The 15,286-nt window shown below is 38.4% G+C and overlaps 1 protein-coding gene across 2 annotated transcripts in view; it reads left to right on the forward strand.

Annotated features, from left to right (window-relative positions):
- rarab (retinoic acid receptor, alpha b) overlaps positions 1-15,286 on the forward strand; it is a 66,871-nt gene that overhangs the window by 30,278 nt on the left and 21,307 nt on the right. The window contains exon 1 of one of the 2 annotated variants that reach the window (XM_082138982.1): positions 941-2,156. The exons of the other annotated variant lie outside the window; for it this stretch is intronic. Within the exon in view, the coding sequence (XP_081995108.1) occupies positions 1,994-2,156 (163 nt within the window). The 5' untranslated portion in view covers positions 941-1,993. Of the gene's footprint in view, positions 1-940; positions 2,157-15,286 lie in introns of those variants that run through there. 2 annotated transcript variants of the gene reach the window in all.

Raw genomic sequence — 15,286 nt, forward strand, 5'->3', positions numbered from 1 at the left:
TTCCCCCCTTGGCCGTTTCATAGACAGATTTATATGGGTCTGGTTGGATTAAAAGGACTGCCCATTAATAAACGTGTGTTTATTGAATGAGCGGCCTTTTGTGTGCAGGCTAATATTTTAGATGGTGAAAAATCAATACAGTACCTCTTACATGTCAAGGACAAAAATGCGAGGGCTGAAGCCGGAAAATAAGGGGAGGCTAATACGTCGTTTCACTGATGGATGGAGCCATCAGCGGATGGCAGCAACCTTGGTGCGTTGAGCTGACGGATGCTGTAGGGCTGGAGCCCGAGTGTTCATTGCCTTGTTATGAGGACTGCTCTCCAGACAGTGTCTATGGATTTTGTGGTGGGAAACTAGATAGTGTTGCAATGTGTTGTTTACCTCAGTTTGTATTGATAAAGCAGTCATGGGGTCAGCGAGTGTCTGATTTTACAGAGACACTGTAAGAGTCAACTTGGTTAACTGGAAGAGTAGTAGGTGATCAGTGCATATGCCTATTACTAGTATTAAATATAATTAGCAGAACTTGTAAACCGATTATAATTTGAATAGACTGGTAAATAAATATTAAGATCAGCATGTTTATTTATTATACATTCACAATGGCCATTATTGGTTTTTAACCATAAATCTTTAAACCATGAGCAAGATGTCACCATGATAAGCAGATTTTTCCTCATCTCTAAATTTTGAGAGTCTGTCTACTTTCTTTAAATGGCACAAATTGTCAACATAAACCTATTTACTAAAATAAGATTAAGGGATGCATACTATTTCAATTCATGCAAAAGTCATAAAAGTTATTAGAAGATGTAGGCCTATCTGTTTGTCTATAAGTTGAACATTTTGTGTCGGTATGAAAACGTCTCTAAAAATGATTTTATGATGAAACAAAGATACTAATGTTTTATTGAAAAGTATTAAAATCCAGTTATGTCCCAATTACTCCTGTCCTCTTTCTTATACTGTATAGGTTTGTTTTTTATTTTTTAAGAAAAAGGCAGTCGAATAAATGTAAACCTGTGCACGTAAAAACTTTATAGTTCAGCTTGTTATCGACAGGTCCTCGTTTATTGATGGCACATTGATAAGACTGAGATTAGGTTTATAGGCAGCCAATGAGAGAGCGGTACCGACAGAGTGGGGGTTTATTGAGGCGGAGCTTATGCGCAGCTGCTGACACTCGTCAAGAATTGCTGTGTGGGATAGCCTGGAAAGTGCGTGAAGACTAGAGTTACCCTGTCGAAGATCGCTTTTGTTTTTCAGGGAGAAATTTCCCAGAAGTATGCGAGGGCTTCGACACAAGATGCTAAAGACATTACTTTGAGTTCGCGTCTTTGCAGGGTCTGGAAACACTGGAGCAAGTTCCTCCCGTGTCTGACCAGCAGCCCTCCCCTCCAACGGGATTATTCACGAGACGGAGCCGCTCTCTCATCGATGCGGACGGCTGCTTGTTTACAGTAAATATGCGTCAATACGTCGGTCTGTTAACGTATATCATTTAGAAAACGAAACGTTTGTGATGGAGAGGGGTTTGTGAGCTTTTAAAAACAATCGCTCCGAACAGTTTTCGAGCGTTTCCACGGGCTGCGCGCGGGATCCTGCTTCTACTCATGTAGCAGTTTCACATCGATCATTGGGTCTCATACAGAGCCACAGTTTCAACAGCACGCTGTGTTGTAACAACTGGAGCAGGATTTTAAAATCTGAAGAATGTAGTTCATTCCCCGTGGACAGCGCGAGCTTCTGCTGAACTGACTTACATAAACATTGAAAAGAGCACCGTTTCTCTTCAAGTTTTATGCACGCTATGGTGCGCAATTGCATTTTTTCGTAGAGACGCTCCCATTTTATTGTTTTGATAAGAGGATTATTGTTTGTGTGTATATCAACCCAACATTTTTCAGTTGTATATACCGTTTCGAGTCTTTTGCTACGAGTTTAAGAAGGAAACGTTCACTTTTGGAGAATATTTTGCTTGCATTTCACGATGTACGAGAGCGTGGACGTTGTTGGACTGACCCCTAGTCCGAACCCGTTTTTAAGCATGGATTACTACCACCAGAACCGAGGCTGTTTGATCCCGGATAAAGGCCTCGTGTCGGGAGTGTCCCGTGGATACAGGACCCCGCACTGGAGCGGCTCGAATCACTGTAGGTGGCCTTTTGTTTTCTTTATCCTTAACAGTCTCTGATCTAACATTATGCGGACAATTTCATTCGGAGTTCCTCACTCGACTGCTGAATGTTTGGGGGGGTCACTGGGGCTCTTACAGGGGCAGCGACTACACGTCAGCTGATGAGTGGGGGTATTTTCCAGCATACATGTAGGCCGTGTGGCAAATCTAGTGAGCTGACTACCTAGACAGCTGCTAATACGCTTAAATATAACCTATTTTAGTGCCTGTTATGAAATAACCAGGATCAATTTATTTCCAGCAAGTATTGCCATGAAATGATCTATAGTATAAGAACACTGTGGCTATTGAATGTTACATTTATGGGTTGTCATCGTGTGCACAAGCATGACCACTATCTCAGGCCAAATAGTTTTTAGAACATCTATCCTTTCAGGCACCGAATTTCCATCAGATTTCAATTGATGTTGTAATGAATGAGTTACAAACTAATCAAGTTAAACGTGGGTTCAAATTCCTTAGACGTGGGAGGGTCAAAGGTCATTTTTGAGGCAGTTTCTTCCAGTGACCACTGCTCACTACATTGTGGCAGTTAACAAGGTTATTTAGCTGGGAGCAAGATCTCAGAAGCATCATCAGCAGCTGTATGAAGCCAAATTTGAATCAAAGCTACATGAGTACCATCAGTTACTGTCTGCGTATTTTCTTACTATTTTTATTTATTTATATAAATAATAAACTTGACGTTCTTAAAATGGAAAGAATAATATGTGTTTGCGAAATGAAAGGTACGAAAAGATTAGGTGTGTTTTCCCAGTATCCACTGTAGGCCTATTTAAAAGGATTAAGGACCTGATGATCTTATTCTGTTTCGTATGTTGGTTCTTAAATCCCAAATACTTGGTATTTAATCTAATTTGAGATGTTATATTTTTAGTTTAAAGTCGTATTGAATGTTAGCTGTTCTATATAATATTTCTGTAAAATGTTGAGAGCATAATAAAAAAGTCCTAGAAGGAATAGGGAACGCATGTAATATCACAGCTTGTAGCCACAAGAAATATGTGATGTCTTCTTCTCACAGCGTATGGTATGTGTTTGCAACAGAAGCGTGACATTTCAGGGGACCAGAGTCTGTCTGGAAACATGGTCTCCAGTGATTGTTGGGGCATGTCAACAGTGCTAATCTTGTGTAAGCCTGTTTGAGGGATGATTTGTTCTGCAGCTCAGCATCCTTTTCTTATGGAGAACAGTCCTAGCAGCCAAAGTATTTATGGTTCTTGAAAAGGGCACATAGAGCAAGACTCTCAACCTCAGAGGTGACAAGATCTAAATGAAGTCAAATGAATAAGTGGCGTCCTAAGATCCTGTGTAAACAACTCAAGCTATTATTATTATTTTTTGTATATAAGGGGCATGTTAGGATGGAGCATACTGTCAAATGTTCTCCTTTTACCCCCTGCAGACCTCATTGTGGGTTGTGCTTTGTTTTAAATCCAAGATGATGTTTTATGTTACTCCAGATTTCTGCAGCAGTGACTTTCAGAGGTGGCACATATGATTAACAATGTGCTTTCTTGTTTAACCCATCATAGTTTCCACTTTGCAGAGTAAATCATAAAGAGCTAGAAAGACTCTTGAGAGCGATTGACTGAAGTGCAATGATTTGCATTGCTCTTTCGGATAATCCTCAGAATAATTAAAGTCAGACAGTTGCATTTTTTGATGACCACATTCTTAGTCTTGCATCAGATCATGAGACTTTGAGTAATAGATGTTTTCAGAGTGTTCCTTTTAAGTGACACTTCAAGTGAAGTGTGCTGTAGTTGCATTTTTTTGGTACTTGTATTATCTTGCTTTCTTCTGAAGCGTGCCGTGTGATTTGGTTCTTAGTGGCCATCAAACATGAGCACCTTCACGGCCATCAGGAGCGGATTAAGCCCTCCACCTCCCTGACCTTCCAGGCCTTGGTACCTCGGCGCAGTGAGAGGCTCTGGCGCTCCGTGTCTCAGGGAGGCATCCATCACGGTGTGTTTGAAAAGCTTTCCATCATTCTGAAGGCTGCCTGGGACCCAGCAGAATGAAAGCAGGCGGTCGGATCTCTCTGCTGTTCCTCCCCCACTAAAAGACTGTTAACTTCCTATTCACAAGCGTCCTCGTGACATTCCAATGTATCTCTTTTGTTTTAGTGGAGAGCTTGATCTCTCGTGAACACGTTGTTGAAGAGCATGTGCATCTCGTTGCTGTATATCATCAGTTTTATTATTTAGTATTATTTACAACATCACATTAGCCATGTTTCTGTCTAAATTGTAAATTTGACAATCAAAATATTGCACAAACAACTAGCGTTTTCATCACATGGTTAAAAGAACAAAATATCACTTCTGAGGATATTGATACAAAATATCATGGAAGTTCTATGCCACTGGGCAGACCACTGTGGCTCTTTTACTAAAAGTGATACATTTACCAAAAACACTCTGATAAACATTGCTTGTGAATAATTGGAGACAAATTACTTCATTCAAGGAAAGGCACATTGTTATACCGATCTGAGATGTAATGGTAGCCAATCATTTTCATGACAGACTTTCATGGCTCTGGCATTTCAGAACAATCAGATACACATCAAGCTATTGTATACATTTTTAATTGCAAAATTTGGAAATGAATTATATATTTATCTTTGTGTCCATCCAGCACTTTTTCCCCCTATATCCCAAAATTCGCATTAGGGATGCATGATATTTTGTAATCATTAACTATATCATTTAAATCAGTTGTGGTTGTTGTTTTCATTGGTATCGGTTGATGATGTTTTTTTTGTTTGTTTTTTTTGTTGTTTTTTTTTACATTCAGATTACCTCTGCAAGATCCAAATTGAATTTAATATCCATTTTTATACTGTACTTGCATACTGTACTTTATAATGTTGTGACGGCTAAATTCACCTGTAGCACTTAAAACGTTAGATTTTTTTAGTCAAGTCTGTGATATTAGTCTGTTACTTTTTAGTTTGTTTTAACTAAAGTGCATCCATAATTTGCATAAAAATGTCAATGCCAGCCAGTAAAGCATTCATGTTTTTTTTATCAGTGGCTTGATGAGCCTCACATGGAGCTGCGGTGTGGAAGCCCTAACTAAGGAAACGCATGTGGCGTTTTATTGTTTCCCATGAACAGTGCTGTGCCGGTGGGAGCAATTGCCCGGCCCAGTTGCAGCTGGGAGGGGATGGAGAGTGGAAAAAAGGGATTCCTGCAGAATGAGGGGAGAATTAGAGGAGTTTGAGAGGGAAAGAGTAACTGCCTTGGTCCGTCGGTTAACCGAGGCTTACTAAGGACTGGGGTTTGCCTGAGCTCCAGACAGCGTGGCAGGCCTGCTGCTGAGCACAGACCGGGAGAGCTGCTAGTTTGCATTTTGCCAGTGGCCCTTGTTGGCAAGAGCGGTGCTTGTGTTGCTGTGGTTTTGGCTGGCTGGCCGAGTGTTTATTTCTTTTAGCCTTAAATACAGAGTAGGACTTGCAATAGATACTAGGCCTGCTGGCACTCTGGCAGCACACATCCAGGCAGAGAAGCAACTCGCACACCCCACATCTGTGCCATGTGGACTGGGGGAGGCTAAGGCATACGCAAATGTGACCAGCTGGTGGTGTACCATGAATGGTTGTGGCCTGGACTCTGGATAGCACAGTTAAAATGCATGTATTTATTTTTTCAAGTGCCTAAAACAATGACTAGAAAAGAGGACCAAAATGAAAGCATAGTGCTTCAAAGCCCAATAGTCATGTAACATTGATTTGTGCATGTTATAGTTTAGAGATGCCCAATATATTGGAATAAGATTTGATATACAATGAAACTTGACATATTCTGGATTCTTCATCTCTTAGTTTCACTCCATTTCAAGATGTATTCTCAGTGATGAAGTGGTAAATGTATCATTAATGACTGATGTTATCTGTATTAGTTTGGTGCCAAAGAATGACCCATGACAGGTTAATAGTCAAATGTGTATGTTGGGTATACTGCACTCTAAACATCACCCATCTGGTGTCTTGAAGTTTCAGATCACAGAGACGATTTTTACCCAAAGGCTGAACATTAGCAGAGCTGCTCTTTAATCATGGAGGAGAGAACAGTGAGGTTTGTACCTGCACAAGGCCATAGGGCAGGATTTTGCAACACATGGCGCCCTTCCAAATCAGATGTGCAGCCCTCCAGCTGTAATGGCTGTTGCTTGCTTTAAAGTGCCGCCATGTGCTGTAAACCACAAGCGCTTTTCATACATTAGATCTCTTCTTAGTCATGTGCTATCAGGTTATGCTACATTTCTTTATGGCGGTAGAATCTGAGAGCAAACCTGCACATGAGAAGGTTACCGAGGGCAAGGTTAACAAGTTTTTTGATTCCCATGTTTTTGGTTTAAATCAGTACTCTGAATGTTTGGAAGTCCACTCTTTTTCTGGTTTCTTTCTTGCTCTCTTTTTGTAGACTCTGCGCAGTTTAAGGAAGCAGTGCTAGAGTGGGCCGCTCTATTTATGTAGCGCTAAGGCGGAATTGAAGGGCGCCGTGCCCAAACATATTGACAGATTTTGGGCTGAGGCTAAAGCTGCATAAGCCATGCTGCCCGTGCTTCAGATGCTCTTTGACTTGAGCGATTATATTCATTTCAGATGGATGACCACATCTGTTTTACTTCCAAAAACACCAGCAACAGTCCAAAATGAGTTTAGAAACTCTATTTTAGCAGTATTGCGTATCTCACAGCAGCATTTGATAATATGTGTGGAAATAAGTGAGATAAAGTCTTTTTTTTTCTTCTTTTTTTTTAAGTTGTAGGAGATGAATGTTGTCCAGCTGTGCATGATCTGTTTCAAAAGACTGCGCTTGACCCATTGTGGTGTTTCCTGATGGCCAGTGACATCAAGTGAATTCCTGAGGGCTGGATTTCGGCGCAGAAAAAAAGAATTTGTCGACGAGGGACTTAAAAACTCAGACAGAGGGGGGGGTAGAGGGCGTCTTTTATATTGCACGCTGTAAAATGTCAAGCAAAAGAGGGCAGAAAGAGAAACCAAGACGAGCTATAAACACAGGCAATAAAAATAAGGGAGGCCTGGGGGCTAAAACCTGCTCTGGCAAGGGGCCCGTTGAGAAAGGGGTTGGGCAGTGCCTCACAGGGACCATTGGGCTGGGGAAGGTTAAAGGGAACGAAATTAGCATGTCTGTAATGTCCAACAGATTATTTATTTTTTGTCTAGTCCTGAATGTCCCAGATGGCCTTTCACTTTTTGCTTAGTTTCACATAACAGCATGATTAATGCCTCGGAATTTTGTTTTATGGATCACTTCTCAACTTTCCTTACATGACGGCGACATGAAATAATGGCTTTATTTAGTAGCTTCATTCTTTCATCTCATTTTTTCCCCCCTGGTGAGATCTCAAAGAGTCAGAAGAGTATTAAACACAGTCGTGGCTGAAATATTCCTCAAGCGAGGATGCGAAATGGACCACTTTGTCCTGCGGAGCTTGCTTTTTCTTCACTTGCTAGATTGTTAATTATCAGAATGAATTCTGTAGGGTGCCGCAAATGAATATAGTGGCTTAATGAGGCGCGTACAGTTAATAGAGTTGTGGGAACGACTGCTCTACTCGTCCTGTGATTATCTACATCTTACTGATGGGAGAAATAACTCCTGGTGTCTGATGGCCTTTGGCTCGTAGCTTTAATAAAATAAAAGACAAAAATGTCAAGAAGTGATTAAGCCACCTCTTAGTATTCATTCTTTAACACTAATTAAAACGGCCGTCACCAGAAAATGACCAGAGAGTTGGGTGCGGTACTTACCGATGCACATCTAGCGTTTTATACTCTTCTTAGAGTTGTTTTTGACAAGATGGGCCGTTTGTAGGGTCGTATGGCAATAAAGACACTGTAAATGGATCCTTGACAACTAAACTCTCTAATCCTACTTCCACAGCGTCTGACATCTGACCTAGTTTGATTTCCTTTACCTGCTGCTTTGCTTCCCTGCCCTCTTGGCTTTATATTGCTCTTTCATTATCTCCCGGTAAGAGCTTTAGTTTGCAATGTCACGGCGAACTGTAGCCATTCTTCATGGACGAAGCAGCTAGGGTTGCACTATTAATCAAAATAAAACCAAAATTACAACGTCTTAGTGCAATATCAAATTGCAAAGTCTGCGATTTTAATAATGTTTCAGCGTGAAGTGTGGCACTGTTCTTTTACAAGTGAACAACTTGTGATGAGCTTTAAGGGCTCCGAAATGAACTTAGAGCCCTGATTTTGAGCTCACAAAATCCATTGTGTGAATTAGTGATGCGGTTATATCCGCGGATAATACGCGGCTTGGGCGGGCCAAGTAATAAAAAATAAATATCTAATTAATAGCGAGTGGGTCGTGGGTGGATGAGAGATAAATCATTAATACGTTGATTTTAATAACGAACGTACGTCACTTTTTTTTACTTTACGTTTCAACAACAACGTATAGCCTAACTCTTCAGGGAAAACCAATCAAGGAAAACATATGCCTAGAGCACCTCCTAGTGCACCTCCTCATTATATAAAACAAAAGAAAAAACCTACGAGAAATCGCTTCACTTAACATCCTTTAACTAAAGAATATCGAAATTGTTCTGATAAAAGTTTTCCAACATTGTTGGAAATATGAACGTTTTTTCATCAGGCACTAATTTGAAGACTCCCGTTAAGCTACGCAGTTGCGGCATCCTCTTGTTTAAGCAACAATGGAGGCAAAACAGATCAGAGAGAGAAAAAAAAAAAAGAGAATTAAACCAAAACAGAAGGAAAGAATGAAAAATGCCATGTGGGAGTGTTTTTGTGAAGTAGTTAACCAGGATGAATCAAGTGCTGGGTATTTGATATGTAACTAGGGATGTACGATAAAAAAAATTCTGCTCCGATACCAGCGCAGTTTTTTTATTATTATTATTTTTTTTTTTTTTTTTATTTTTTTTTTTTTTTATAATCAAGTAGAATTTATATAACTCTGTGTGTTGAACTGATAATCACTCTTTTGTGTGTTAAACGCAATCTACTAAATACAGACAACTTCATTTATAAAGAAAAACGACAAATCAAAGAAATATATGATCATCATCTGACAAAAAATGCTATTATAAACTAGATTAGTGTAATTCAGCAGTAAAAGTTACTCTAGAAAAATCACGAGTGCACAATAATTGTATGAAATCTGAACATTTAGTGAAAAAATACATTATTTAGTGGGGAACAAATAAGAGACAATAAGTGTAGCACTAAATCTGGTAAAACGTTACACATCGCTCTTTGTATTGTTGTTAAAAACATTCATGAAAAACAACTATATATATATAAAAAGTAACATGATTAAGGTACAGCAATACAGTCCAGCAAGATAAAGTTGTTTTGTGAAACCATTGACCTTTATCTACAGATCAAGTATAATAATAGTAACATTGAATCATCTTGGATCGGTGCATCCCTATTTGTAACCGTGTTCTTTTCATCTGGTCTCCTCTAGGGATGCGCTTATCCGATACTAGTATCGGTGTTGGCTCCAATACTGCCATTCTTTGCCAGAACGGGTATCGGTCAGACGGAACCATTCCAAATCCGAAATTGTGCACACTATTCTGTGTTATTGTTAAGCCCCACAAAAGGCATAAACACACAAAGCACTGTAAAAATTGTGCACTAGCCTATATTCTAAGCCTTCTGAAGCCATTCGATAGCTTAATGTGAAGTCATTTAATTAAAGTTCACGTAAAGTCTTCCCTCCACTGCGGCTGTCATTAACCATTGTCAACAAGTCATGTTACTTGCTACCGGGTGTCTTTTAAATCACAACACTGGAGTAGAAAATGCCATTTTCACACGTGCAGTAATTGAAATATAAATCTGTTAAAAGAAAAGGCTCAATAAACTGTTGAATATGTATACAGTTCTGCTTGAAAGTTTGTGAAACCCTTGCAGAATCTGTGAAAATGTGAATTTTACCAAAATAAGAGGGCAATACATTCTTGGAGCATATGCGACCAAAATGAGGCACAATTCCGAGCCGTGTAAAAGCTTGATGGTTTGGGGGGAAAAAACAAAACAATTTTTCTTAAATAACATTCTTAAATGTCAATTTAATTTTTTTTACCAAAAGCGTGCATCCCTAGAAGCAGCAAACCACCAAGATGAGCAGCTTTCTTTGGTTACTGGAGCTATTAAAATACTTTTAATAAAGCTTGTTGCTTTTATCCATTTTTCAGTTTTTCTCCATCCATAGTTTATTCTCTTTCTCTCTGACGTAGACATGCTCAGGCCTTGCTGAGGTTTAAGAGGCTGTTGGCTTTATAGGCAGTGTAAGAAAAGTACTTAACTAGTGCTAACAGTCTCACAGCCCCTCTTTTATTTGGAGTCCCTCTCTACGCATTCACTGAGGCATGGGCTGTTGCAGATGAATGTAGGTCAGCAGCTATTAGTGGCAGATCAGGGGTTCCCTCAGCTATGACTGAGCCGGCCCCCTTTTGTAAGTCCACAATATGCTAAGCACGCCTGTCATCGTATAAACCATTCTCTGGGATTGGGGCTCGCGTGACAGCCCAGTTCGGGGTTGGTTGAGATGTGCAGGGTGCAGTGGGACATAACTGGATCGGTATCTGGAGGGCCAACTCTAAGCAAGCTATTTGGAGACAAACTGTAAGCCTTCAAGATCATGATTCCTGTACAGTTTTCAACAGTTTCAACGTAACTCCGCCCATGAAGATTTTAGCGAAGAGCTAATCTCATTACTGACCTTGATCTAATTAAATCCCTTCCCTCTTTGCCTGCCTTTGTATTTTTATTTGCCTGGTTTAGGAAGGCAGTCCAGTGTCTTGAGACGTAACTGTAATAAGGCTCTTTGGGAAATGCTAATCTTGTCTCCACGTGCTGCACCACACTTATTTGTTTGTTTTCAGGGCTTTCCTTTTCCCTCTGCTGTCCAAGGAACCCATAAAAATGTGGCTTAATTGGAAAATTGCTACCTCTTGGTTTTGACCACAAAGAGCCCTGACAAGCTTTCACGCTTCAGCCTGCTGACTTCAGCTGCCGTGATGAAAAGTCACTGCTTCTCTGTGCTGTTACACTCCACCGTGGGCTCGCTAGCAACGCTGGACCTCAAATCAGCCATTCTCTGCTGTATTTATAGGAGTGAGGCCGTCACTGATTATGTGTTACATCTATACTGTCAAAATGAATGATTATATGGGGCAATGGATGTTAAATACCCATCTTTGCTATTTTTGTCAAATCCATCTTAAACGGGACATGGAAAAACATGCAATTTGTGAATGCTACTTTTATACGTTTTATGATGATGTCTCTATTTTGGAAATAAATACCAATCCAGGGTTGCAGTAGTGATGTTTTTTTGTTTGTTTTTTACCTGTTGGCCCAATTGGGATAGTACAAATTTGTATTTTCCCTGCCAATATTTATACTGTCCCTACCACAAAAAATAAGTCAGGTCTACATGTTATTTTTAGCAGAATTTTTCTATGCAACAAATAATTGATAGGATTCCATAATCGCTTATACGGCTGCAATGAAAATGATAGCTACAGTAATGACAGCTATACACACTTTAACTGGAATGTGACTGCGGACTGTGATTTGATTTGATTTATTTCAACCTGTTCTAACTAGGGCTGTACGATTCATCGAAATGAAACCGCTCGCGATTTGGCAAAGGCTGCGATTAGGGTCGGGTATCGTGTTTTTTTTTTTTGTTTTTTTTTGATAGCGGTGCCAAATCGATACTTTTAAAACGGTACCAGTGCCTTAAACTGATACTTAAAAAAATGTAATTAAATAAAAAAAGCCTCAAAACAACAGTAAATTACATTAACGAACGGCTTCTTAAAATTGAATGTATAAAAGAAGTAGTCTAAATACGAAACGCAACAAATTCACAATAAAACCTAAGCCACCTAACCCAACTACAAAAATTTTACACTAAATAAGTGACAGTACTAATAACAGCAAAGTAGTCTATATTCTTGGTATGCTACAAACCAGCTTTAAATTTCAGCAATTCTTTTCACATTTTTTGCCTTCTCTGGCCAAATTCTCTTGTCAAATTCTCTTCTTCTCTTGCCTTCTCTCTCCTGATTCATTGCATGTCCTGCACAAGTTGAGCGTTATTTTAGAACGCATCACCTTAAATGCCGTGATGCGAAACCCCTCGTGGAAGAACGTTTACAACTGTGACAATGATCGTTCACCAGGATCAACTGAATGCTGGATTTTCGAAAGTATGTGAAGTTCACGGCTCTATTGTTGCAGTAAACTTGCATAACGTTCTTGAATGAATAATTTATTAGATGCACGCCGGTCTGTTATTTTAGGGACATCGACTTTATACATTTTCACACTAAACATGACGCGGAACAACACGAACTGTGATTGGTTGCGTTAGCTACATGTCATTCAGTCCTTGGCTGATATTTTTATTCTTAAATGCATGTAAGTGAATTTTTTTTTTTTTGTCATTTAAGAAACCTTTATAAGAATCATGATTCATGTTAGTTGATCTATAGCGCACAATGGGCGCCATATACGCTCCGCAGTTCAGAGAATTGTATCTATGAGATTTACAACATGTCAATCAGTGAAGTGTGAGAAGAATAGTACATTTTATAGTTGCCTACACAATGTGTATTTAAGATGTGCCAAATATGCCCCGCCGCAGAAGTTGACAACACGTCCTCCCAGGAAATCCTTATGGGCGTCATACTTTCGCTGTAGCTGAATAAACAGAAGATTGAGATGCTTTGATGATTTGATTTAATAAATGTTGTCTTTTGTTGGACAAGAGGTTCATAAATGCTTATGTTTGGAAAGATGTTTGATGCGTGTTGCTTTTTCAAATGCACGTCATAAGCACAGTGCTTTCAGATGGAGCAGCGCCGTACATCACTGACAAGCTGTGCATACAAAAGAATCGCAGCCTCTCCGATTTCATAATCGCAATAATCCAAATTGGTTTAAGCGCAATTAATCGTGCAGCCCTAGTTCTTACTGATACTTGCTTGCATTTTAGAAATTTTTATAGTTTATTTATGTGTTTATATATTAATGCATGGACATTACTAGTACATGAACTGTCAATATATGTAGAAGTGAACATTAGTTAATGCATTAGGTGTCAAACAAACTTTTTAAAACATTTTTTTACAGCATTTATTAATCTAATGTTAAAGGTATAGTTCACCCACGAGCGAAAAATTATTTACTCAGCCTGATATCGTTCAAAACTATCGTCCAAGTTTTACTTTCTTCTGTGAAACATGAAAGAAGATGTGTTGATGTTGTTTGGGATGTTTTTGTTTTTATGATAGTCAAGTCAAGTTTATTTGTATAGCGCTTTTCACAATACAGATTGTATCAAAGCAGCTTCACAGTATTAAATTAAAATAATACAACAAAGTTTGTTTCAAGAGGAATTTATTGATTGATAAAATTAGATTAATATCCCCAAAATATCCCCAACTGAGCAAGCCAAAGGCAACAGTCAATGGACAGTCAATGATAGTCAATGGACACTAAAACTGTTACCAACATGCTTCAAAATATGGGACTGACGCTGTTGTAAGAGAACTAAACTGAGCTGGATGTTTTTTTTTGTTTGTTTTTTGCAGAACTGCTTTTATAGATTAAATTAAATTAATTTAATAATTGATCTTGGGTGACTCGATTAGCTGATGGGCTGTTGATTCATTAAAACCGTTTTCCCATAAAAGCAGTTTGTTCAATGTAGTGAAGCCTCTCCTCCATTAACATTCATTAAAACAAATTAGTTTGGTCGAATTGTTAAGACATGAAGTATTAAATTTGTGTAAAAAAAAAAAAAAAAAGGCATGTCATTTTAAAGTGATCACATTCTGCCTGTTATTGTCAAGTCAGCACCTTTTTTGACAGAGCAAACGCATATGACTTTATTTTGACTTCAAACATAAATGGACTGTAAAAGTCCCTGTGATTTCAGTCCATTCACCAGCTGACTGAAATCCACACAAAGAGCATGTGTTTGAGATGAGAGAAGTTTAAGTTACCCTGAGCATTCAGGACGCTCAATGAAAGACATTTTATACAGTGAAGATTAGAGAAGACTTTATTACTTGAACAACAGTACTGGTTTGTGGGCAAATGCTGTTCCCATGACCTATTGTGTGCTGTGTAAACAATGAGTCATGAATCAGACCATGAGATCTTTGCTTATAGTCTAGCGCCTGGGAGCTTCTCAGTACCTTGCTTTAAAAAAAAATTATCCATCTATGTTTCTCTTAAGACGTTTGCAGCTTAAGTCATGACTGTGTTGCAAAATGGAAATTGACCATCCAGCAATGTCTCTATATTTATATTTTATATATATATATATATATATATATATATATATATATATGTATATATATATATGTATGTGTGTGTGTATATATCACATATGTTTTTGAAAGTATCTTCTGCTCACCAAGGCTGCATTTATTTGATTAAAAATACAAACAAAAACAGTCATATTGTTTAATATTATTACAATTTAAAACAGCTGTTTTCTATGTGAAGATAGTAAAGTGTAATTTATTCCTGTGATCAAAGCTGAATTTTCAGCACCATTACTCCAGTCTTCAGTGTCACATGACCCTTCTAATATGATGATTTGATGATCAAGAATCAAGATTATTATCAATGTTGACAACAGTGTTTTACATTTAATTTGAGGATTCTTTGATGAATAGAAAGTTCAAAAGAACAGCATTTATCTGAAATGGACATCTTTTGTAACATTAAACACTACCCTTCAAAGGTTTGGAGTCAGTAAGAATTTTTACTTATTTTTGGGGGGGAAATAAATCAATACTTTTAAATCGATCTTTTGTTAAATTGATAAAGTTACAGTAAAGACATTTATAATGTTAGATTAAATAAATCCTGTTATTTTGAACTTTCTATTCATCAAAGAATTATGAAAAAATTGTGAAAATAATAAATGTTTTGAGCATAAAATCAGCATTTTAGAATGATTTCTGAAGGATCATGTGACACTGAAGACAATAAGAAATGCAGCCTTGGTGAGCAGTTTTTTTTTTTTTTTA

This window comes from Leuciscus leuciscus, assembly GCF_965113295.1.
Source record: "Leuciscus leuciscus genome assembly, chromosome: 1".
In the NCBI taxonomy this organism is placed as follows: domain Eukaryota; kingdom Metazoa; phylum Chordata; class Actinopteri; order Cypriniformes; family Leuciscidae; genus Leuciscus; species Leuciscus leuciscus.